The sequence below is a fragment of the Stegostoma tigrinum genome, chromosome 5 (genome assembly GCF_030684315.1).
Source record: "Stegostoma tigrinum isolate sSteTig4 chromosome 5, sSteTig4.hap1, whole genome shotgun sequence".
NCBI classification, from domain to species: Eukaryota; Metazoa; Chordata; class Chondrichthyes; order Orectolobiformes; family Stegostomatidae; genus Stegostoma; species Stegostoma tigrinum.
The window spans coordinates 26,335,140-26,360,990 of NC_081358.1; the positions used below are offsets into that span (position 1 = coordinate 26,335,140).

Below are 25,851 nucleotides of genomic sequence, written 5' to 3' on the forward strand. Positions count from 1 at the left end.
ACTGCGGGTTGTCAAGGTGCTGCGCCTCCCTGACCCCTCACTGCGGGTTGTCAAGGTGCTGCGCCTCCCTGACCCCTCACTGTGGGTTATCAAGGTGCTGCGCCTCCCTGACCCCTCACTGCGGGTTGTCAAGGTGCTGCGCCTCCCTGACCCCTCACTGTGGGTTATCAAGGTGCTGCGCCTCCCTGACCCCTCACTGCGGGTTATCAAGGTGCTGCGCCTCCCTGACCCCTCACTGCGGGTTGTGAAGGTGCTGCGCCTCCCTGACCCCTCACTGTGGGTTGTCAAGATGCTGCGCCTCCCTGACCCCTCACTGCGGGTTATCAAGGTGCTGCGCCTCCCTGACCCCTCACTGCGGGTTATCAAGGTGCTGCGCCTCCCTGACCCCTCACTGTGGGTTATCAAGGTGCTGCGCCTCCCTGACCCCTCACTGCGGGTTGTGAAGGTGCTGCGCCTCCCTGACCCCTCACTGCGGGTTATCAAGGTGCTGCGCCTCCCTGACCCCTCACTGTGGGTTGTGAAGGTGCTGCGCCTCCCTGACCCCTCACTGCGGGTTATCAAGGTGCTGCGCCTCCCTGACCCCTCACTGCGGGTTGTGAAGGTGCTGCGCCTCCCTGACCCCTCACTGCGGGTTATCAAGATGCTGCGCCTCCCTGACCCCTCACTGCGGGTTATCAAGGTGCTGCGCCTCCCTGACCCCTCACTGTGGGTTATCAAGATGCTGCGCCTCCCTGACCCCTCACTGCGGGTTGTCAAGATGCTGCGCCTCCCTGACCCCTCACTGCGGGTTGTCAAGATGCTGCGCCTCCCTGACCCCTCACTGCGGGTTATCAAGGTGCTGCGCCTCCCTGACCCCTCACTGCGGGTTGTCAAGATGCTGCGCCTCCCTGACCCCTCACTGCGGGTTGTCAAGATGCTGCGCCTCCCTGACCCCTCACTGCGGGTTATCAAGATGCTGCGCCTCCCTGACCCCTCACTGTGGGTTGTGAAGGTGCTGCGCCTCCCTGACCCCTCACTGCGGGTTATCAAGGTGCTGCGCCTCCCTGACCCCTCACTGTGGGTTGTGAAGGTGCTGCGCCTCCCTGACCCCTCACTGCGGGTTGTGAAGGTGCTGCGCCTCCCTGACCCCTCACTGCGGGTTATCAAGATGCTGCGCCTCCCTGACCCCTCACTGCGGGTTGTGAAGGTGCTGCGCCTCCCTGACCCCTCACTGCGGGTTATCAAGGTGCTGCGCCTCCCTGACCCCTCACTGCGGGTTGTGAAGGTGCTGCGCCTCCCTGACCCCTCACTGCGGGTTGTGAAGGTGCTGCGCCTCCCTGACCCCTCACTGCGGGTTGTGAAGGTGCTGCGCCTCCCTGACCCCTCACTGCGGGTTATCAAGGTGCTGCGCCTCCCTGACCCCTCACTGCGGGTTGTCAAGATGCTGCGCCTCCCTGACCCCTCACTGCGGGTTGTGAAGGTGCTGCGCCTCCCTGACCCCTCACTGCGGGTTATCAAGGTGCTGCGCCTCCCTGACCCCTCACTGCGGGTGAAAATCCTGTTGTAATGACGGACTGCGTGCGGGGTTTTTCCGTCAGGGTGAGATGACTGATGTCCCGGGTAGTTGTCACGGCGCCGCCAGCCTGACACACTGAATGGCTGAATTCTGAATGAACCAGCCTCTTGAGTGGGGCTGCGCGGCTGTCCCAGCGGAAGTGGTTGCTGTGTTTCCGGGTCGGGGTTGTGGACTGATCCGGAGGACGACGAGGCCGTGGCTCGGCGCCGCTTCCCGGTAAATGTCCGCCTTTCGCATCCTTCGGTGAGAGGAGCGGCTGGGCGCTTGCCCAAGTAGAGTCTGCCGCCCTCTCGGCTGCCGGTGAATTCATGCTGGGGGCCTCCTCCGGCCGCTCTGTTCCCTGGGCCTTCAACCCCCCCCCCCCCCCCCCCCCCGCTCTCCTCCGGCTGTTGACCGCGGTCATCGGGGTCCCCGGCCCGGCTGTACTCAGGGAGCTGCCCACCCTCTCTCCATGTTGACGGGTCTTTTCAGGACAGTAGGGACGTGTAGGTGAGAGAGGAATGGGTTCAATGACCACCAAGTGGTGCTGAGGACACTGGCGCTTCCTCACTGAGCCTGACACTGCTCCCAGGGTTGTTGGGTTTTAATCTGATGTCGCCCATGCAGTTGCAACTGTAAGTGTTAGGTTAATTCAGTGACAGCTTCAACTGTTAGAAGATGGGTTGAGATCAACTTCCACTTCAGGATTTGAGTTCTGCATTGCAGTTTGGGGTTTTTTTTTGCCTTTACAACATAAGTTTGCAGAAACAATTGACTGTTCACATGGGAAGCCTATTTGAGGTCAAAGGGAACAGAAGAAGAACCAAACTGTTAGTGACGAATGCAAACCAGAAAATACCTTGAAGGAATTGACAAGTTTTTCTGGTACATTCATACTTCTGTAGATTGGGATTTAAAAAAAAACATCATCTGGGCAGTGGGCGTAAACAGGCTATTCTTCGGATGACAGGCTGTGACCAGCAGGGTACCTCAAGGAACAGTGCTTGGCCACAGATATTCACAATCTGTTTCAATGATGTGGATATTGGGACCAAATGTATTTCCAAAGATGCTAAAGTTATGAATCTATGTAGGAAAGTAAGTGTGAGGAGGATGCAAGTAGGCCTCAAAGGGACTTGGTTAGACTGACTGAATAGGCAAGAATATGGCAGATGGGAAGCTATGTGAATAAGTGTGAATTTATTCATTTAAATGAAAAAAAAAGTAATTTTTAAAATGGTAGTGGAAAGTGATTGTATCCAAATATTGTCCTTGCACAATAACAAGCAATTAGAAAGACACGTGGAGTGTTCGTAACAGGAGGTTTTGAGTACCTGAATACAAGTTTTGCTGCAGTTGTTTTGAATATTGATAAGATGACATCTGGAGTATTTGTAAAGGTTGACCTCATTACATGATGGAAGTATTTACCTTGCCCTAGAGTGCAGCAGAGACTGATCCTTGTGATGGTGGAATTGTCTTATGAGAAGAGACCAAGAAACTGGACCATATTTTCTGGAGTTTTGAAAGATGAGAGATGATCTCACTGAAATTTGCATAATGCTCAAATGGCAGGACTGGAGGGTGTGGACAGTATATTTCTTCTGTTTGGGGAGTCGATAAACAAGGGAATGTGGCCTCAGAATAAAAGGTAGACCATTTAAGGCTGAAATGAAGAGGAATTTCTTCACTTGGAAGATAGTGAATCTTTGAAATTGTATACTGTCAACGGCTGTGGAAACAGTTATTAAGCATGTTCAAGCCCGGAATAAATAGACTTATAGAAATAAATGACATCAAAGGAGATGGCAATAGTGGAGAAAATGTCACACCGATGGAAGATCAGCCATGATCTGTCTGAATGGTGGAGCAGCTCAACAAGCCAAATTGCATACTGCCCCTCTTTCCTCTGCTTCTATGGAATGAAACACATTTTGATAAAGTATATCAACTCAATCATTACACCGAAGTTGTGTGGACTGAATATGGGAAATCTTCTGGTAGTTGATATGTAGACTGGAGTCAGAAGCAAACAGTTGAACAGAGTTGGATGATAAGCACACAAAGTTATTTGTGATGGTGAATGATTAAATTATGAACTTAATAAAATTTTCAATTCTAACAAGGTTGAATAATAGGACCTCCTTAATCTGTGATAGTAAGAACTGCTGATATTGGAGTCACAGATAACAGTGTGGAGCTGGAGGAGCACAGCAGGCCAGGAGGCATCAGAGGAGCAGGAAAGATGATGTTTTGGGATAGGACCCTAGTTCAGAAATCTGAAGAAAGGACCTACTTAATGTTGTGTATTGTGACATAGCTATTCTTAAAGCAGTTTTGTAGTGTAGGGAACTGGATTGTTTAGTTTTCTTGATGTGTATACTAAACAGTTTCTGTGATTTGTATTTTGCAATCAAGAATTTAAACTTGTGCCTTCAGAAATGAATTTTTTTTTGCTGCATAATTCTTAAGGAGACATTGACGTAATGGTACTTCACTGGACTAAAACTCTGGAGATGAGAGGGACAAGTCTCGCCACAGGAGCTGATGACATGGAATTCAGTTAATAAATCTGGAACTAGTCTGGTGATTGTGAAACCATTGTAAGAACCTATCTGGTTCACTAATGTCCTTTAGGGGCTGAAATCTGCTGTCCTTAAACTGATCAGCGTACATGTGATCGAGTCCCACAACAATGTAAATACCAGCCCTCTGAAATGACCGAGTAAGCCGTTAGATTCAAAGGCACCAAAGGATGGGTAACCAGTGCTGGCCTTGCCAGAGATGCCTACATACCATGACAGTGTAAGGATTAAGAGAATCAAATTGCAAGTGGATGGAAAGGGCACTAAGAGAAATGGCAAAATAGTGTGTGTTATGGAAAGGTTGACTGTAGAACAGAAATAAGCCATGATTAGACAGAAGAGTGCTACTGAATGTGTAGTAGGAAGAAATTCCTCTGAACTTTGGGCAAGACTGGCAGGATTTGAAGATGAGGCCAAGAATTTTGTAAATGATACTAGCTGAGCTTTACTGGTCTCCCATAAAATGAATATGCAGTCTAACACATGATGGGATTACCAAAATTCTATTATGTTGAAGAGTTGCAGCAATATCTTACACAGCATCTCAAGCCTGTAATAAATAATAAGGTGTTTTACAGTCATCTTATTTATAACCTGTATCAACTTGTGTGGATAGGTTGTTTCATGAAGTGTTCAGTTGCCAGAAAAAAAATGTTTCGGGGGTTCTCATTTAACAAACCAGTGGTAAAATTACATTTTAAAAATTTCATGCCAGTTATGAGCCAGAACACCAGGCTCGTTGCATGTTTACATTAAGTTGTTCTATATGCAGATGGCTAATCTTACCCCCACCCCCCAACCCCCACCAACTTAACAAATCAAACCTCCATGGTAAAGCTTCGACGTGTTGAAGAATATGACCTCTGTTTCTTTAAACAGCGAAAAAATTTGGAATTAGTATGAGCTTAGATCAGTCCCACATCTCAACATTGCTGATTATTATGTGACTATAAATGACTTTTTACTTACGTTCCTTAAATTTTAAGGTAAAGAATACCAGAGTAAATAGACTAATAATTTTGGATATGACAATGATTAGGTCACAGTTGTGTTTACGTGGTCCATTATGGATAGTATGTAAAAATAAAAGCATGTGCAGTGTAGATTTGCAGCTGGTTTCATTAACTATACATGCTTTTCTAAACATCAAACAACTGCAACTTTGAGGAGAGGGTCAAGATGATGGGGCTATCACCAATGAAGAAGGGAGGGTTAAGTGCAGATTTAATCAACTGTTTTTAAGTGATTTGTATTGAGTAAATAGGCAAATACTATTTCCTTTGGCTGAAAAGTTATTGACAAAGGACCATCAAATTGAAATTGTGATTTAGGAGCAAAAGAACAATTTGGACCATTATTGAAACATGGAGTGTTTTGATGTGTGGAGTAGTTAAAGCAGTATCAGTTCCACTTTTTACGGGAAGAGTGGAAAAGTATTTGAATCAAGAGACCACAAAATTTGGGATTAATTTATGATCTTTTTGCAGATTCAGCATAAGCTGCAATGAGCCAAATTTGGCTCCCTCCAATGCTGTAAAAGTATGTCTAATTTTTGATAAACTGAAAACATTTCATCAATCCTATCTAGGCCATATATTCCATGAATGAAAGTTAACGATGTCAAGCCAGATTCAGCAGTGATTAACTTGCACTGACCTCCCTTTGCAAGTTTTTGTGCAGATAATCATTCAATACAATTTAATTGAGTGAACCTATAAGAAATCCAGGATATTCTTAAACTTTCTACTACTCCAGACAACTTAACTGAAAGAGCAAATTTTTTAAAATGCTGACACCAATATAAATGGAACATTGTGGCTTTGGAATTAAACATCCTAATCCTACTTTGAAAGTCCCTGTCATTGCTATATCTCTCAAGCATTTACGGAAAAAAAATCCTCATGCTTCTATGATTTCTCTGCTTCCTATTGGCTTTAGCTATTTAAAGGTTTTAGATCTACAGGTACCAACATGCATCTGATGTATTGAAGACAGTTCTTTGTATCTGAGTTTAATTGTTCAAAAGTGAAATGAAGCCATTTCGACCCAGCGTTCCCCTTTCAGGCGAGGGTTAGCACAGAGCTATTGAACCCAAATATAGCAGATTCATGAGAGTTAAAATTGGTCATCCAGGGTTCTGGAACTTGCTGTCGTACAATTGCATATTACAAGTTTCATTTGCTCACCTGTGAAGTTTTTAACTTTCTTTTGTTAAGATTTGCATGGGTGAAATTTGTGTAACATTTTCACAACTTCATGATGCTCTAAAGTTCGTTACAATCAAGTACTTTTAAGATGTAGAGACTGTTACAGTGCTGGGAATACAGAAGTTAATTTGTGCCAAGTACATCATCTTTGTCTTTGCTGTGCTTTCTCATTCTGCACTCCAGTTCAGTGAAGTTAACTCTACTGCTGAGCTTTTACGTAGTGCTATGAGATTTTTTACATCCATTTGAAAGAACAGCTGCAGTTTTAGCCTCCAGAGCAGATTTTGAGTTGACAAATTCTTGTCTCCAGTGAGTGTTTTCCGACTGAGGCACAGCTGACACACAAGAACAAAGGTTGCAGTTAGATGAGAACCACCAGGTATCCTTCTAGATCTCATACAATTTCAATTGCTAGATCTGTTTTTTATCTATCCCACTGTGCACAATGTGGAAATATAGAAACATGGAAAATAGGAGCAAGAGTCAGCCATTTGACCCTTCGAGCCTGCTCCACCGTTCAGTGTGATCATGACTGATTGTCCAACTCAGTGTCTTGTGCTTTTCTTTCATTTACAAGATGTGCGCATTACTGGTTAGGCCAACAGTCATTATCCATCTTTAATTTTTCAGAGTCAGAGTCATACGACACAGAAATTTACCCCTTGGCCCACCTTGTCCATGCTGACCACGTTTCCTGAACTGAGCTAATCCCATTTACGTGCATTTGGCCCATATCCTTCTAAATCTTTCCTATCCACGTCCTCATCAAAATGTCTTTTAAATGTATTTTACACATCTCTACCACTTCCTCTGACAGCTCATTCCATAAACACATCAAGCTCTGTGTGAAACTGTTGCCTTTCAGGTCTCTTTTAAATCTTACCCCTCTCACCTTAAATCCATGCTCTCTATTTTTGGACCCTCCTACCTCAGAGAAAAGACATTTGCTATTCACCTCATCTATGACCTAATGATGTTTATGGCTCTGTAGGCCTAGATGAGGTAAAGATGGCAGTTTCTGCCCTAAAGGGAACCAAATGAGTTTTTGCTGACAATCGGCAATAGTTTCGTGGTCATCATTAAACTCTTAATTCCAAATTTTATTTTATTGAATTCAAATTCCACTGCCTTCCACTGTGGGATTCGAACTCAGGATTAACAGTCTAGCGATAATACCCCTAGGCTACTGTTCCCACTGTCTCCCCGTACACTTTGTGATCCCTTTAGCCTTACGAACTGTGTCAAACTAACTCTTGTAAACATTCAGTGTTTTGGCCTCAACCACTTTCTGGGGCAGAAAATGCCAGAGTCTCACTACTCTGGGTTGCAGAAATGTCCCCTCAAATAATGCCTTGTAACAAAATGAATGTAATTCTTGTGAAAGTAGGGCATGATTCCCTGCAAGGAGTCTCAGCTGCAGGCTCCAATCCAGGCAATAAGGAGGATAAAAGTACAAAATCAATAAAAGGGACATATGTACTCTGACAAGTTGATAAAATTGCTGTTTTTGTAATTTTGGCAACATAATCAGCAGCTGTTGAAGGTTTAACACATTTTGAAGTATTTTATTGATGATTGACTGTGGCCATCTTTTGAAATGTTAAACCAAAATCTGCCCTCTCAACTGGCTGTTAAAGATTTTCTAATGATGGTATTTCAAAGAAGCGCAATGAAATCAAACCCCAGTGTCCTGATCACTGTGTATCCCTCAACTAGCATCAAAAAAGCAGATGATCTGGTTATCATCCTATTAATGTATCTGGGACGCTGTGCATACAAGTTGGTCAGCAAACTTTCTACATTACAAGAGTGACCGTGTTCTAAAAATACTTCCTTTGAAGCCCTTTGTGACACTCTGACCTCAAGGGACGAATCATCGAAGTACAAGTTTTTTTTATGATTCAGCTGATACATTTTCAAAATTTCCGTGGAATGTAACATTTAATTAAGCCAGCAAATTTGAAGTTTGTCTTGAGAAACAGGGCCACTGGATATATTTCAAATAAGTTTGGACTTAAGTAAAATTTGGGAATTTAAACAAATTATTAGGCTCCAAGTGTGTGCTAGCAATGGTGTCTCATACATAATTGTTCCTATAAATGTATTTTTAACAGTTAAGACTTTGTATCCTATTTTTGCAAATCATAGTGCAATGCTCTTTTAAACTAAATGAAGAAATGTTTTCTGCGTCACCTTAAGGTAGATTTATTTTTTTTCCAAATAAATGCTGCTCCAAAGACTAATGTATGAATTTTGAACAAATGTCAGCATGGTCTTATTGTGGTCAAATTAATGAGAAAGCAAATAGTGTACTATTTCTTGCAAGCTTCATTGGCACTGTTTATGTTGGACTTCAGGAAGGATGTCAGCTGTAGCTTTTTCTTTCAAATTGAGATTAATTGAGAAATGGAGCATGTGAGTCACCATACCAGCACTGTTTTTAAAAACAGATACATGTTGTGTAAAGCAATTTTTAAAATGCTGTAAATTCAACGGGTAATTTCTTTCCTTTGAATTTCTTTTAACATAGGATATACATATTGCATATAATTTCAGATATAGAGCTTGTTCAATAATTGTAAATTACAATGTTCTCTGCTCACTTCTGCAGTTGTTGCGGGGGTGGGATAGAATTAAAAGGAGTAGAGTCCAGACTTTTCCTGAAAGAAAAGGGTTTATTTTGCAGATTGCTCATGACATGCCCACCATTTCACTTGGTACTTGTCTGCAACATTTATAGAGTCACACTGCATGGTCTGAATAGCTTACGCCAGCCATGCTCCCAAACTAAACTAGTCCCCCCCTGCTTGCGTTTGGCCCATATCCCTTCAAACCTTTTCTGTTAATATATTTATCCAAATGTCTTTTAAATGTTGTAACTGTACCTGCATCCACCACTTCCTCTGGCAGTTTATTCCACAAACGAAACACTCTGTAATAAAAATTTGCCCCTTGTCCTTTTTAAAAGTTTCTTCTCTCATCTTAAAAAACAACTCCCCCTAGTTTTGAACTCCCCTTTGCTATTCAGCCTATTTTTGTATCTCAAACCCTCCATTCTTGGCATCATCCTGGTAAATCTTTACTGAATTGTCTCCAATTTAATAGTATCTTTTTTATAGCAGTGCAACCAAAACTGCATACAGTCCCCCGGAAGAGACCCCATCAATGTCCTGTAATACCTCAACATCACATTCCAACTCCTAGCCTCAGAGTTCCGAATGATGAAAGAAAGTGTGCTAAGTGCCTCCTTAACCACCTTGTCTACCTGTGACACAAATTTCAAAGAATTACGAACCTGAACCCCTAGGTCTCTCTGTTCTACAACACTACCCAGGGCCCTACCATTAATTGTGTAAGACCTCCACTTGTTTGTTTAACCAAAATGCGATACCTCATATTTCTCCAAATTAAATTCCACCTTCCAGTTCTCAGCCCAATGACCCAATTGATCAAGGTCTGTTTGTAATCTTAGATAACCATCACTGTCCACTATATCACCAATTTTTTGTTGTGATTCGCAAACGTACTAACCACGTCTCCTATATTCTCATCCAAATCATTTATTTAAATAACAAACAAAAAGAAACCAAGTATCGGTCCCTGTAAGACATCACTGGTCATATGCCTCCAGTCCAAGAAACAACCTTCCACAACCACCCTCAGTCTCCTACCATCAAGTCAATTTTGTATGATTGACAAGCTCCTGTGTGATCCAACCCTATTAATTAATCTACTGTGTGGAACCATGTCAAGGGCTTTACTAATGTCCATATAAACAACATCTACCACTCTAACCTCATCAATACTTATGGTTACTTCATCAAAAAAAGCTCAATCAAGTTTGTGAGACACAATTTCCCTTACACAAAACCATGCTGACTGTCCCTATTCAGTCCATGCCTCTCCAAGTGCATGTAAATCCTGACGCTCAGAGTTCCCTCCAACAACGTACCACACCTGATGTCAAGCATACAGTTTTGTAGTTCCCAGGTTTCTCCTTACAGCCTGCCTTAAATAAAGACAGAACATTGGCCATCCTCCAGCACTTCATCTGTGGTTATAGATGATATAAATATTTTTTGCTAGGGGCCCCACAATTTCTTCCCTAACTTCTCACAATATCCTGGGACACACTTGATAAGATCCGAGAGATTTATCCACCTTTTATGTTTCATAAGACTGCCAGCACTTCCTCTTCTGTAATGTGAACTGTTTTCAAAACATCAATATTCATTTAGTATCACTCCTGTCTCCTGAGGTTCAACTCATAGATGACCTCATTGATCATTAAGGGGCGCAAATCTCTCTGTCTCTCATTGCTGTTTTGCTGTTATTGTACTTATTGAATCTCTTTGGATTATCCTTAACCTTATCTCCCAAGGCCATCTCATATGCTGTCTTTGCCCTCATTTCTCTCTGAAGAATGCCCCTGCACTCTTCAAGAGATTCGTTTGACCCCAGTTGTCTATGTAATAAATATCTTTCTTTCTTATTCTTGACTAGAACCTCAATATCTTTATTTATTCATTGTTCCCCCTCTTAATCAGCCTTACTTTTCACTCTAACAGGAACATAAAGCCTCTGAATTCTTGTTATCGCATTTTCAAAAGCCTCCCACTTGTCAGTTGTCCCTTTACATGAATTCTTGTCTCATACTGTTTAAAATTTGCCTTACTCCAATTAAGAATTTTAACTTTTAAGGAAGGCTTATCATTTTCCATAACTCTTTTAAAATTAATAGAATTACATCATTTCTGATCAGAAAACAGTGAAACCACAAAGGTTCACTATGAAAAGGCTGCAGTTTTGTTCCTATTCTTGTGCAGCAACTCCCAGGTGTCCCAGTTTTTGACTGTGATATCATATGCAGTTATTGTTCTACAGAAAAATAGAACAACCACATTGCACATATTGGACATAACAGTCCTGATGAAGGGTTTAGGCCTGAAACATCAACTCTCCACTGATGCTGCCTGACCTGCTGTTTTCCTCCAGCATCTGCAGTTTTTGCTATCTCCTTGCACAAAGGCATGTTGTTTGAGAGGAATGTAGACCATAAGTCTGTTTCAAAAACCCAACAAAATGCAGCATTTCTGATAATTTAACACATATTGCATGGAAGTAACAACCTGTAATTTATGCAGGAGGTGAGAGTTCAGGTTGGAGGAAAGGTTACCCTGACTGCAATGGATGTAAGTTTTGCTTTACCAGCTTTAGAACTTGCCTATAACTTTGGAATGTCCTGTCTCGGTTTCATCGAGTAAATTAAGTTTCAAATGGCTGTAGTGCCTTTGTTTTTAAAAAAAACCCACAATTTTGTGGAAGTGCATTCTGAATCATTTCGGCATCAAAAGTTATTAGTAGCTGTTCTGTAACCAAATTCATAATGCACATTTATTCCAGTTTCACCTACTTTCTGCTATCAACTTGAAATATTCAAGTTCTGAAAGCTATATTGTTTATTTCTTACACGAGTAGCTTTAGTTACTAACTGAACTGGTTGTCTTCGTCACATTGCTGCTCGCTGTTCGTTAGATTGATGTATGTTTTCTTGAAATTCAATTTGCCCAACAATAAAATTTGTTGATTTGCCTGTGCAGGATTATATTAGGATGGTGAATTGGCAGTGTTGTAACAATGTACTGAGTTACTTATGGTTATTTCAAATTCAAAAATGTTAGAAGCTATAACTAAATAAAATGTAACAAGGCACTCATTTAACTAATTTATTGGAGTTCTTTTTGAAAGAATAACTTATACTTGAGATAAAAGAAACAAATGGATGTTTTGTACATAGGGTTGCAGGAAGGCATTTGATAATGTGCCCCTAAAGTTATTGCAGAAAATAAGCTCATGGCACAGAGCATAAGTTACTGGCATGGACAGAAGATTGGCTGGCTAACAGAAATTAGAGAGTAGAAATGAATGGGTCTTTTCAGTGCTGGGGCCTCAACTCTTTACAATTTATATATATGATTTGGGTAAAGGGACTGAAGGCACAGTAGCTAAATTTGCTAATGACGCAAAGGTAAGTAAAATCTGGTGACTTGTGAAGGGGACATAAGGAGCCTATAAAGGGATACAGGTTTGCTAAGTGAGTGGGCAAAGATTTGGCAAATGGAGTACTATGTGGGAAAATCTGAATTGTCCATTTTGGCAGAAAGAAAAAAAAGAAGTACTTTGTCTAAATAGTGGGAGGATGCAGCGAAATCCGGAAATCTAAGTACGAGTTGCAGGAGGTTAGTATGCAGGTACGGCAAATAATCAGGTAAGTGGGGGAATTGAATGCAGGAGTAGGGAGGCTATTCTTCTGTTATAGGGGACATCGGTGAGACTGCATCTGGAGTGCTGTGTTCAGTACTGGTCACTGTACTCACAGAAGGATGTCAATGCATTGGAAGCAGTTCAAAGAACGTTGACTAAACTGAGATTTGGAGTTAAAGAATAGCCTTATGAGGAAAGGCCAGACAAACAAGGCCTGTATCCTCTGGACTTTGGAAGAGTCAGAGGTGACGATTGTAATATAAGATCCTGAGGGACTTGACCAGGTGATGTTGAAAGGATGTTGGCTCTTTAGGACGAGCTAGAACTAGGGGGCCATAGTTTAAAAATAAGGGATCGCTCATTTAAGACAAACTTGAGGAAAAAGAATTTCTGAGGGCCGAGAGTCTTTAGAATTTCTTTCCTGAAAAAACAGTAGAAATAGTACCTTGAAATATTTTTAAACTAGATGTAGATCCTTGATTCCAAGGGGATGCGTGATTATCAGGGTAGAGTTAATGTTAAAATATAATCAGCCATTATCTTGTTGAATGGTGGAGCCAGCTTGAAGGCTAGTTCTTGTTCCTTGTTTGTATGTTTTCCTCTGCATTATGATCCTGCACACATCATTCTAGCATTCAGTAGGAACTTGGAAATCAACATTTTCAAAACGTATTAGTTAGACCATCTTTGTAGAGATGTAGGAAATGTACCAAGACTCAGGTTTGATTGTAGAGGATTTTTTTTTTGTTTGGCGGTTGCCCATGCATGTTTTTGCATTTTGACACAAAGATTAACATTTGGCATGTGATGATGTTGTGGTAATGTTATAGACTAGAAATCCAGTTCTCTAGACTAACACTGTCGGAACACAGGTTCAAACCTGCTGCAGCAGTTGGTCAAATTTAAATCCAATTAATATAGGATGAGCTCTAGGGGCCATTTGAAGCACTAAGGGTCATAGGGACCTTTGTGTGCATGTAATCAATCCGTTAAGGTATTAGGACAACTGGATGAAGTGGGTAAGAAGTCATATGGTATACTTGGCCGTTATTAGCTGAGGTATAGAATTGAAGAACTGGTAGGTTATTCTGGAACTGTATAAAATGTTGGTTAGGCCACAGCTAGAGTGTTAGCAGAGATGTGATAGCACTAGAGAGGATACAGAGAAAATTTACCACGATTTCACCTGGGCTGGAGAGCATCAGTTATGGTAAGAGATTGGATAAGCCGAGGTTGCTTTCCTTAGAACAGAGGACGTTGCAAATGTACATGATTGAGATAAATTAAGAGGGGCATAGATAGAGATGACACAAAGTATTTTCCCTTGATGGAGGTATTTGACCAGGGGCACAGATTTAAGGTAAGGAGCAGAAGATTTAGAGATAAAGAAAAATGTTTTCAGTCAGAGGAAGGCGGGAATCTGGAATTCACTGCCTATGAGGGTGGTGGAGGCAAAAATCCTCATAACGTTTAAGGAGTATTTAGGAGTGCACTTGGGCATACAAGGCTATGGGCCAAGTGCTTGAAAATGGGATTGGAATAATTAGGTTGTTGTTCTTGGCCTGTATGGATGCAATGAGCTGAAGGACTTTTGTGTGCTACAGATCTAAATGGCTCTAAATCTATAATTGATTGGTAGTCTCCGTATTGGTGACTGTGAAACGATCACCAATCGTTCTAAAAACACATATAGTTAACTAATGTTGGCATGGTGACTCAGTGGTTTAGTGCTGCTATCTCACAGTGGAAGGGACCCAGGTTCAATTCCAGCCTCAGACAACTGTCTGTGTGGAGTTTGCATATTCACCTCGTGTGTGTGGGTTTCCTGTGGGTGCTCCGGCTTCCTTCGACAGTCTAAAGATGCGCAGGTTAAGTGGATTGGCTATGCCAACCAGTGCCCCTTGATATCCAATTATTTTAGTTTTGCTTGAGCTCCTGGATGCCACACCCAGTCAAATACAACCAAGATGCCACCTCCCCTCTGGAATTCAGTTCTTTTGTCTATGTTTGAACCGAGCTCAGGAGCTGAGTGACTGGTGGAACCCAACCTTGGCATCACTGAGCAGGTGCTGCTCAATAGCACTGATCATGACACCTTCCATCCCTGGAACCTGGAGTACCTTTCAGACTTGAGCAATCTCTTATAATGCCTTTGATTCAAATATCTCAAATTTTAGATCACAAGCTAACTACAGTGAGGACTATTTGAGGATCTCAGCAAATCCATTCGGAAAGACTGAACAGACCTAATGTGACCTGCCTGTAAAGCATGTAAACATCACTTTTCATTCTACCTTGGTACATGTAACAATTCAGTGTTTCATTGATTCTCAAATGATTCTGTGGTGGGAAGTATTTAAATTTGAGAGATCCAAAATTATGCTGACCATATCCTAACTTGCATGAAGCACGATGTTCAGGTTCCCCATGGCACTTCCCCTTTCTAGCCCTGTAGTCTTCACTAGGCCTACAAAAACAAACCTATCCCTATACTTGCGTCTCATACATCCTACAGCTTCATTCATTCCACTATTAGAGACCATGTCTTCAGCTGTCTGGGCTCTTAAGTTGTAGAATTTACTTCCCAGGGAAAATATAAATGACAAACCAAAACATAGAGTTTAGAAGACTGCAAAAAGATGTGTTTTTAAGGAGACCTTTCAAAAAGATGATAAGCTGTATCAATTTTAGGAAGATAACTCCAGAACACTGTCTGAGAACAGGAAGGGACGTAAAGACAGTGGTACTTAAGAGGTTGGAATCGGGTAAAAGAGTTTTGGGAGTTTGGAGTTATTTTGGTAAAAGTTGAAAGCATTACCAGATGTAAATAGAAGGATGAGAGTTCTAAATTTGATGCCGTGTAGATCAAATAGGTGGCAACAATTGTCAAAGCAACAACCTTCCAGTGTGGAGCAATCACCATGATTTATCACTGTTCCTACTTTTCAAAGCTACAACCTAACACTGTATTTCTGGCCTGGATTTCCAATTCATATTCTTCTGAAATCCATTTGTTCACTCCTAGCGTAGAACATCCAGGGAAAAAACATGCCACCACACCCTGTTTTTACAGCCCTAACTGCCATTTTCTGCTAAGTAAGAATTCACATGCCCAAAATATATGATAAATGTGCTATTTCCAGCCATAATAGTCATTAAAGATGTTTTCAAAAATAATATCTGTAATTATTAATTAACTCGTGACCAGCATTTTTTTGTTCTCTAGCTGGTCACCCACCGAATATTCATGCCGCAACACCCAACTGCTGAAAGTGTTCACATCCTCCCATCAGTATTCACCCCACCCTTTAACCGTAGTGTTCGCCTCCTCCCTCAAACCCTTCCCACGAGTGCTAACTGTACTCTCCTGCTCTCTTAACAGTGTGCATAGCTACTTCAACAATGTTTTGTTCTCCTATAGCACCCCCCCCTTACTCAAGTGTTCACCCCATCCGTCACCTTCTCTAAAGTTGACACCCCCTACCTAACAACACCACTTCTAACATTGCCCAGAAAACCCAGGAGTTGAGGTTGAGAGAGAGAGAGAGAGAGAGTGCAGAATGGGGTGAGCATTTTCACTGGCATAGTGTGGGATCTGTGTCTCTGATGCAGAGGGGTTGGAGGACTGGGCAGGAGCAGTGTGCGGAGGGAGAGAGAATGTACATAGTAAAGGGAAGGGGGACAGTGGACATCACATGAATGGGAGGTGAACATAACCACGGTGTGGTGGGGGATGGGGCATTAACGTGAATTTGATTTTTGGATTGTTCTGATATTCCAGCTGATTTTCTTATAGTTATGCTGCTGAGCTACCATTATACCTACAATCAGAAACTCTTAAGTAATTTCATGCCAAAAGCAGGCTGACAATGGGGGATGTAGCTCAATTCTGTATGCATCTGGCCAATTCCAGAGCTATCCAAGCAGAATAAAACCAACAATCCAAAGCTTAAGTATGTGTATGCTTATATGGCACTTCCTCAGGGTCCCTTACCAGCAATGCAAATTTACTTGGACACTATTCCCCATATCATAAGATTTGAACATATGTGGATAGAGTACAGTTTTGAATGCATTGCTGTTCACAGAGAAAGGGAGACCAGCTAGAAGATCTGCTGGAGGTACCAAAATCATAGATGGAAGTTTCAACAGAACTTCGGATGTCAGTAACCTGCTCCAACTTGGTTAGTTACTTTACTCAGTTAATTCTTGTTCAGAAGAATGAGACAGCCGGTGAGTTTTCAGTTTGTGTTTGTGCACATTGACTGAAAGCAGTTATATTTTTGTGATGCATAGATTGCATCTCAGCAAATTTGTATGAAGCACTGGGAAATGCTTCTTAATTAAATGATTTCAATTTCATTGTATCCAGGCATCTTTCTGGCTTGTACTGCTGTGCTACAAATTATCTAGATATTAATGCTATCAGTCACTTTTGTAAACCAAGTGAACTAACTGCAAGAAGTATCATTCTATTGTGATCTTTTTGTATAGTGCAAAAATTTCTCTATTATTTCAAGATCATATGTTTCTTTTGTTTTAAACTTCTAGGATCCTATTTGAAGATTTTATTCAAACAATCGGGAGCTCATCATTTTAGTGAAAATGGGCAAGTATTATCCTGGTACCTATGTTGGATGATATGTGTATTTTTTCTTAGATCAGCTTATGCTGCGTACTGCATGTTGAAGTCTGTTGGGAAAAAAAGATCAGAACCTCATTCTCTAACATTTGGGGATCTTTTTAATCACAATGCTTATTAATAACCAAGATGATATAATAGGACGCCTGTCATCCAAAATTGTCAATGACACAAATACAGACAGCCTTTTAAGTGGAGTAGATGGAAGTATGAAATTATAAAGATGTTGACAGATTAGATAAATTGCCAGAACTGTGGCAAAGAGATTTCATTGTCCAGAAGGTCATCTACTTTAGATGCAAGGCGATAGAACTTTCTACTTTAAGGGATTATTTTCTTTATATGTCAAACCTACAAGTGGGTCAAAGGAAGATAGATGAACCCATATCACTGGTCAGCCTTGATCTTATTGAATGGCAGAATAAGACATTTTCAAATCAACTTGTTCAGAGATGTCTCAAATGCAGGTGGGACTTGAACCAGGCCTTCTGGTTCAGACGTCTGGCCGCTACCATTATGTGACAATAACCCTCTGAATGGTGGAACAACCTTCACTGTATGAATGACCTGAACCTGTTCCTACACACCTAGTTCACTTTCAAGTACACCTCAGTAAATTGTAAAATGGTTCAATTACTGCTTGCTTTCCACTAAGAATTCAGGAAAATAGCGTGATTTTTCTTTTGTTTAGCAAACCGCATTTAATCTCATGTAATAAAATGTGAGGCTGGATGAACACAGCAGGCCAAGCAGCATCTCAGGAGCACAAAAGCTGACGTTTCGGGCCTAGACCCTTCATCAGAGAGGCCCGAAACGTCAGCTTTTGTGCTCCTGAGATGCTGCTTGGCCTGCTGTGTTCATCCAGCCTCACATTTTATTATCTTTGGAATTCTCCAGCATCTGCAGTTCCCATTATCTTTAATCTCATGTACTTTTTTATAGTACTTCGGATAAAATATATAGGTTTAGTAGTTTGGTACAGCATTAGTGATTCTGAATTTTACACTCATCCTTAACAAATAATGAAATTTAATAAATTTAGTACTTTTTGGTTAGGCACTTAATAAAGGGGCATGAAATTGAAGTAAGTCGTATAACTCCATTTGGTTCACCAATACTTTTCAAGGAGTAGAATTTACCACCCTTGTTTTGGTCTGAATGTGACTCAACACCAACACTACATGATTGACTCTTGCACTCACCAGACAATAATTTTGCATTTCGAATGTCACCTAGAAATTTAAAACATTTTGCTTTGAAAGTATAATTGAATAGATCAGATTTTCTGGTGCCATATTATACTTCCAGGCCCACTAATTCAAATTAATTTAGTCATTCTTCTGTGATCAGGTTAAATTGCTTTACAGCTCTGTATTGAACTGAGACCGTGAGCATGTTGTTGCTAACCTGGGAAGATTCAGTTGTTAAACTATCAATCGTGTATTTGGAACCCATGTGCTGGCCATCAGTTGGGAAATAGAATTCATCCTCATTCCAAACATTTCTTCCTTCACTTACAAATTGTGTTGCCTGGTATCTATAAATGTGTGTATAAAATAATTTAAAATGTGCCATTTGGTCGAAATGCCGAAGCATTAATATGAAAATACTTAATCGTCTTATACAACAAAGCTAAAGCATTAACATAACATATTTAACCGTGTTATACAACAAAGCTACCACTGTCCCAGAGCACCATAGCGCTGATCTCTCATTAGAGAGAGATGACTGGGGCTTACTGTAACCTGAGGGGCAACATTGGCTCACCCAGCATGGAAATTGAACCCATGCTGTGCCATCACTCTGCATCACAAACCACCTGTTCAGCCAACTGAGTTAAGCTGTCCCCAAATAGTAGGATTGTGTCTTTGCTTCCAGGTGACATATTTCAACCAGCATAAATATTCTGTTCGCCTCAGTGTTTTGCAACAATACAAAATGCTAAATAAAGTAACTACCTAAACTTCTAAATGAATTGTTGTATCCATGAGGGTATTGTACATTGAATCTGAGGGCATTTGCTCCAACAGTGGTCTATACTTCTAATATTTTATTTAATGTTCGTCTTTTGAGTATTTTATAGCAAGAGTTACAAGTTTTAAAGTTGCAATGGGCACTGACAATTCGGACATTAGAACATTTGTACTCCTGAACTGGCTGTGCCCTAACCAAGCTAATCCAGTACAGACACAACACTGGCATCTGTCAGACAATATGGGAAATTGCCCAGGTATGCCCTGTCCTCAGTAATTACTGCCCCATCAGTCCATCTGGATCCTCAGCAAAGGTAGCGTCAATATGCTATCAAGCAACAATTACTCGGCAATAACTTGCTCACTGATGCTCTGTTTGGGTTCTGCTCGGACCACCAGCTCCTGATCTTGTCCATGTTTGGACACAGACTTTAACAAACGAGCTGAACTCCAAAAGGTAAGGTGAACGTGACTGCCTTTGACATCAAGGCAGCATTTGACCCTGTGCGGCATCCAGGTGCCTTGGCAAGACGAATGTCACTGAGAATTGATGCAACTTATCGATTGATTGGAGCTATCGTTTGGTCAAAAGTGGAAATGTCCACTGATGATTTCACAATGTTAAGCAGCATTCATGACATGAAAATATTGAAACTGTCCGTGCCCAAGTGCAGCAGCTCCTCAACAATATTCAGGCTTGAACTGATAAATGGCAAGTTACAATCAAACCATACAAATGCCAAACAATGACAACCCCTTCTGCAGCAAAAAACCTGCCTGATTCCTAAAGCCTCTTCACTATCTACAAGACACAAGTCAAAAGTATGATAAGGTACTGCCCACTTGGTTGGATCAGTGCAGTTGCAGTAATGTTCAAGAAACTTGACACCCTAGAGAAGAAAGCCACATACTTGATTGGCACACCACCTAATACCTTAAAAATTCACTCCCTCTACTACTGATGCATTATGGCATCAGTGTGTACCATCTACAAGATACATTGCAGCAACTCATCAAGACTCTTTGGCCACCACCTTCCAAACTCAAAACCTCTAATATTTGGAAGGGCAAGACCAACAGATACATGGAAGCACCACTAAGATTCAAGATCCCCACCAAGCCACAGTCATTGCTGAATTGGAACTATACTGCTATTCCTTCATTGTTGCTGGGTCAAAATCCTGATCTTTCTCCTTCAAATAACACTCTGGGTGTACTGTCACCACATGGGGTTCAACAGGACAGCACAGCACCACCTTCTGGAGAGTTAGGAAGTGACAATCAAAGCAGGTCTAGCCAGCAATGCCTACACACTGTAAATAATTAAAAAGTTAGTTATATTTGATCTGTTGTAGTAACATCTGTTTCAAATATAGAAATCGGGTAAGGGGTACATTACAGTTAACTATTTCAATCTTAAAATTGCACATTTCTACAAAGTTAAAACCTGTGTTTTTTTTATTCATTCACGGGATGAGGGTGTTTGCTGGCTAGGCAGTATTTATTGTCCAGCCTTAATTTCCCAGAGGGCAGTTAAGAGTCAGTCACATTGTTGTGGGTCTAGAGTCACATGTAGGCCAGATCAGATAAGGATAGCAGTTCCCTTCCCTAAAGGACATTAGTGAACCAGATGTGTTTTTCTGACAATTGACAATGGATTCACGATCATCATTATATTCTTAATTCCAGATATTTATTGAATTCAAATTCCACCATCTGCCATGGCAGGATTCGAGCCCGGGTCCCCAGAACATTATCTGGGTCTCTGGATTAACAGTCCAGCGATAATACCGCTAGGCCATTGTTTCCTCTTTAGTTAATGGTAGTATGTATTAGATTTGAAAGAATTTAATTAAATAAGCTGTGGAAAATTTAATTAAATGTTGTGTTGATATTTTCCAGACGGAGAAGAGAGGACCTATGGTGGCTGTGAAGGCCCTGATGCTATGTATGTAAAGTTAATCTCCTCTGATGGCCATGAATTTATTGTAAAGCGAGAACATGCATTGACCTCTGGCACTATTAAAGCTATGTTGAGTGGCCCAGGTAAGTTGTGTGATCACTTAATTATCTGCAATTAATAACATGGGGCGACTGGGACTGAGTATCTAAACATTTAAATTTCTAATCCTGGTTCCATTTCCCTCCACTCTGCCCACCCCCATCCAAAAATTCCTCCTTGAGGATTAGGAGGAGAATTTTCTCTAACCTCATCTGTCCGGATTCCTGACTGAAATAACGCAGGAAAAAGAATCTTCCACCGAACCCCCCTCACTAGATCCTGTTATGAAATAAATTATTTGCTTTGCATAATTTCCTTTTAAAAATAGTGATATTTAAGAGACTTCTTTGAAGTCTCTATGAATTGTTGGAAATCAGATGACACCAAGTTGTAGGCCAACAGGTTTATTTGAAATAATAACTTTTCAGAGCATAGCTCCTTCGTCAGGTGAAGCCTATTGGACAATAACCTAGTGACATATGATTTCCAACCTTGGCCACCCCAGTACAACACTGCCACCTCCACAACATAAGAATTGTCAATATGGGATAATATCCCCATGCTGTAATTTACAACAAATGTTTTTTACAGACAAAACACAAATGCCTGATTAACCTTAATATCCTTCAGAATTTTACATAGTTTTCTGAACAAATTAAGTAGAGGCAAAAAGTGGGCATGGTTTATCACAGTTTATGTTCTGAAATTGTTTGTGAGAAAACAGCGTTAGGAGATTACTACCATTTTCACATTTCATGCAAGTGAACTTATGACTATAATGAAACTACTACTTAAAATATATTCACCGGCAGCCTTGGGATTATGAGTAAATTTATTTCTAACAAAATCCTCCCAGTTTCTGTGCAATGAAGTCCATTTTGCATATTGCAAAATATTGTCATCTAAATGCATATATTGCTTTTAAAAAATCCTTATCCATAAATGTTTAAGATTCAGTTTCTATTGGAGAATGAATATTGTAACAAGAGCTTTAATAATATGACAGTTTGACATCCTTCCCAGTCATTTCGGTTGAACCGCATGATTTGCCAAAATGCTGAAGAATATGTTGAAATTTTTGCACCTAGTACCTCAGGCAACAGAAACAATTTAAATGCTGAAATAATGGATTAGTCATCTGAAAAACAGGTACCATTGAGGTGTTGCATTGGTATGTTTATTATAGATATTGCTATTTCTGAGTTGAATGTAGTTTCAGATCTATGGTTAGTTACAGGCGCATCTCAACCAATGATATGAAGTGTTTTCAAAAATGGATTTTCTTCTGATATTTCTCTACCTGACCACCTAGCTAATTTGCCTTAGCAGCAGTGATTGCCATTCTCTTGAAACTCCCTTGAGTTTTCAGCTCAATGCAGGGGGTGTGTATATGCCTTAAAGAAAATGTAATAAATTGAACAGATTTCCTTTACAGCAACTCGCACTTATTCTGAGCTGTACATTGTCTATGAACATACCACAGAAGTTCATCTAGCAACAATTAACTTTGCAAATCAAATTGTCTATTGACTTTTAAATGCCAAAATCCAAAAGACAATATGATTTGCACTAGTAATTGGTTTTACTAGAAGTAGAAGCAGAAAGTGGATGTGGTTTATGTCCTGAAATTGTTTGAGAAAATAATGTTAGGAGATTGCTGCTATTGTCATATTTCAGCATTTTTGTGTATGTATGTTTAAAAATCAGCTGACAAAATTCACTTTAAACTAATTAGTTATGTAAAACTAATGTTATCTTGTACATTCATGACCAGGTCGGAAACAATCAATGGTTGGCTGAACAATCTTTAAATCCCCTTTTGCCATGTATGAAGTTTGACCATTCTTTTTCTTTTAAGTAAAAACCAAAAGAACTGCGGATGCTGTAAATCAGGAACAAAAACAAAGTTGCTGGAAAAGCTCAGCAGGGCTGGCGGCATCTGTGGAGGAAAACAAAGTTAACGTTTCGGACCTGAAACGTTAACTGTGGTTTCCTCCACAGATGCTGCCAGACATGCTGAGGTTTTCCAGCAACTTTGTTTTTGTTTTTTTTTCTTCTAAACTTGCATGTATCATGACTTAAATTCTCCTAAAATTAAATAATTAGATTGTTAACTCTTGCTTTTAGAGGCAAGAGTCCAGTGACCTTCAGAGGAAGAATCACTCAACACAAATATTTAGCTCTGATTTCTCTCTGCACATGCTGCCAGATCTGTTGACCTTTATCAACAATTTCTATTTTTGATTCTGATTTCCAGCATTCACAGTTTGGTCTGAACTTGTGCATAATTATGTCTTAAAGCTTTCTGATAACAGATTTGCTTAGCCAACAAAATAAGAGTTTTGGTCAGAAAGGGAAAAGAAATATGCCCTACAATGGGTTGCAACTTAAGTTAAAAGTTCAAGATCTGGCACAAATGCCGGGACCACTGAGTTGGAGCTGGCATCTGTCCTGAATGATGAGTGAGTTTTAAGTTCTTAACCAGTACTGCTTCATAGCTCTCTGAAATGAAAACAAAGTTTAATGTGTATTTACTCTTTCATTCTTGGAGAGCTCTATAGCAGAGTTTATGCCAAAGCATACTCCCATCTCCCATGCTGCCAACGGGTGGAAGCTATAAAGAACAGAATGCACAGTTAGAGAACAAAAGTGTGAGAAGAAAGATCGTTGGAAATTGTTAATCTGTTTTATTTTAATTATAATGCATTTGGTATCAACAGTGCTGTAAGTCTTAGCGTTTTCCTCCTAATTTGCTGATTCCTGGCACATTTGGAAGTGTCTGTAGTTGAAAGAGTAACTATTTATCTTTAAGGACTTCTATACAGGTTTTTTTTGAAAAGTCATGATGGTTTTGATTGTGATGAAACATTTCCTGCTGAGTATTCCAAATCTTAAATGCAGTATCTTAATCCTGCTTTTTAATCTTTCAGGACAGTTTGCTGAAAATGAAACAAATGAAGTAAATTTTCGTGAGATTCCATCCCATGTGCTATCAAAAGTGTGCATGTATTTTACCTACAAGGTCCGCTACACCAACAGCTCTACAGAGATTCCTGAATTTCCAATTGCACCAGAGATAGCACTGGAACTGCTGATGGCTGCAAACTTCTTAGATTGTTAGAAAATAAAAATGTAACTTATAACCCAAAATAAGATGTTAAGCTTCTGTATTTAACTACTTGCACAATCAATAAGTGACTTTAAAATGGTGTTGCATATATATGTGATAACTTGCACCAAGATCTTTTCTTTTATCCAAGATGTGTTTCTTTCCACAAAGATTAAGTAAAAATAATGGGATCCTTGGCTTCTTGTATGTTACACAAATTAGACATTTTCCTCCCTCCCATTATGTTCTATATTGGTGTGCAGATGGTCTCCAGCTGTTAGCTTTACTGAAATTTTCACAGGAAATTAATAGTTGTAATTCTGTGTATTCAAACTGTACTGTTACTGTGCTGATACAGTTCCCAGCTGAATTTCCATCTGCTACCCCTATAGAATTGTATAGTAATAAAATGTCTTAAAAGTACTGTAGCCATATTGTATTCATATGTAACTGCATTTGCTCTAAGCCACATCGTGGAGCTTCTATCAAATCTGAAATTTCATTTTTCTAGTACTTTATTAATAATTCATGAGTTTCTTTCTACTCTTTTATCCCTACGTGAAATTGCTATTATCTAAACAGTTCTTAAATTCAAGATCCTCTATAAATGTTTCATAGTAGCATTACCTCCTGGTTTGTTTAAAGTTAAAGGAAAGTGTGACTACAGGTAGGTATAGTTTATTGAATACCTTCCTAGTTTCATTTTTTTAAAACAAGCTTAATTTGCACAACTAATTCAAAAAGCAAAATGCAAACCTGATAGGAGCCAATGGGATCCCTTTGAATATTTATCGTATTACTTCAATTCATTCAGAAAATCAGTTTATTTTCTAATTCTGAAATTTATGTACCAGTGATCAACTTCATGTTTAGATTGGAAGATATTAGTACTAGAAAATGAAGCCCATTTACAATTTTTTCTAGTAACTGACAAAAATTGAATTTAACCATAAGTAGACATAATTAAGAATAATTATCCCATTGTTACTGTAACCTCCAAAAATAATTTATTACACGGTTGTTAAATTTCTAATTATTTTACATGCTTTTTTAAAAATATTTTTGAGCAAGATTAGTGCCAAACTAGGAGCTCATGTACAAGGAGTACACCAAAAGTTTTATTGGTGCTGTCCAAAATTCGCTTCATGTTGAATGCTTCCAGTAAAGAGAAAGTACTCATTCTGTTATTATTAGTGCGATTCAAACCCAAATGTAATTTCTATTAGGTAGGTTGCTAATTTTCCCAAACATTGTTCATGTGCAGAGTTTACGCTAGAATCATATCACAAGATTGTAGAACCACTAGGTGGATAAAGGATCCTGCATGCTTTTGTACTTGTTTGCAGGCTGTTTATACAGCAACAGTGGCAAAGGTTTGGTAACAACTCAACTGGCAATGAAACAGGATATGAAAGAATAAATGTCCAAATATTTTAAAAGGCTTGATTGACCTTGACCAGACAAAAAAAAATCAGTGTTTCGATACGGAGATGTTCAATACTGAGTATGTTGGCATTAATGGTCTACTCTGATTT

General features: G+C 40.2%; 1 protein-coding gene across 4 annotated transcripts; it reads left to right on the forward strand.

Annotated features, from left to right (window-relative positions):
• Positions 1–1,655: 1,655 nt before the first annotated feature.
• LOC125451917 (elongin-C) lies at positions 1,656–24,360 on the forward strand. Of its 4 annotated transcripts, none has more exons than XM_048529662.2 (5): positions 1,740–1,771; positions 16,679–16,774; positions 17,142–17,199; positions 21,108–21,251; positions 24,138–24,360. In XM_048529662.2, the coding sequence occupies exons 3-5, from the start codon at positions 17,196–17,198 to the stop codon at positions 24,326–24,328; spliced, it is 339 nt and encodes a 112-aa protein (XP_048385619.1). In that variant the 5' UTR covers positions 1,740–1,771; positions 16,679–16,774; positions 17,142–17,195; the 3' UTR covers positions 24,329–24,360. The 4 variants fall into 4 exon arrangements, with proteins under 4 accessions (XP_048385618.1, XP_048385620.1, XP_048385619.1 ...); XM_048529664.2 differs by lacking the exon at positions 16,679–16,774 and adding an exon at positions 14,768–14,861 and having other exon boundaries at positions 1,756–1,771; XM_048529661.2 differs by lacking the exon at positions 16,679–16,774 and having other exon boundaries at positions 1,656–1,771.
• The last annotated feature ends 1,491 nt before the right edge of the window (positions 24,361–25,851 follow it).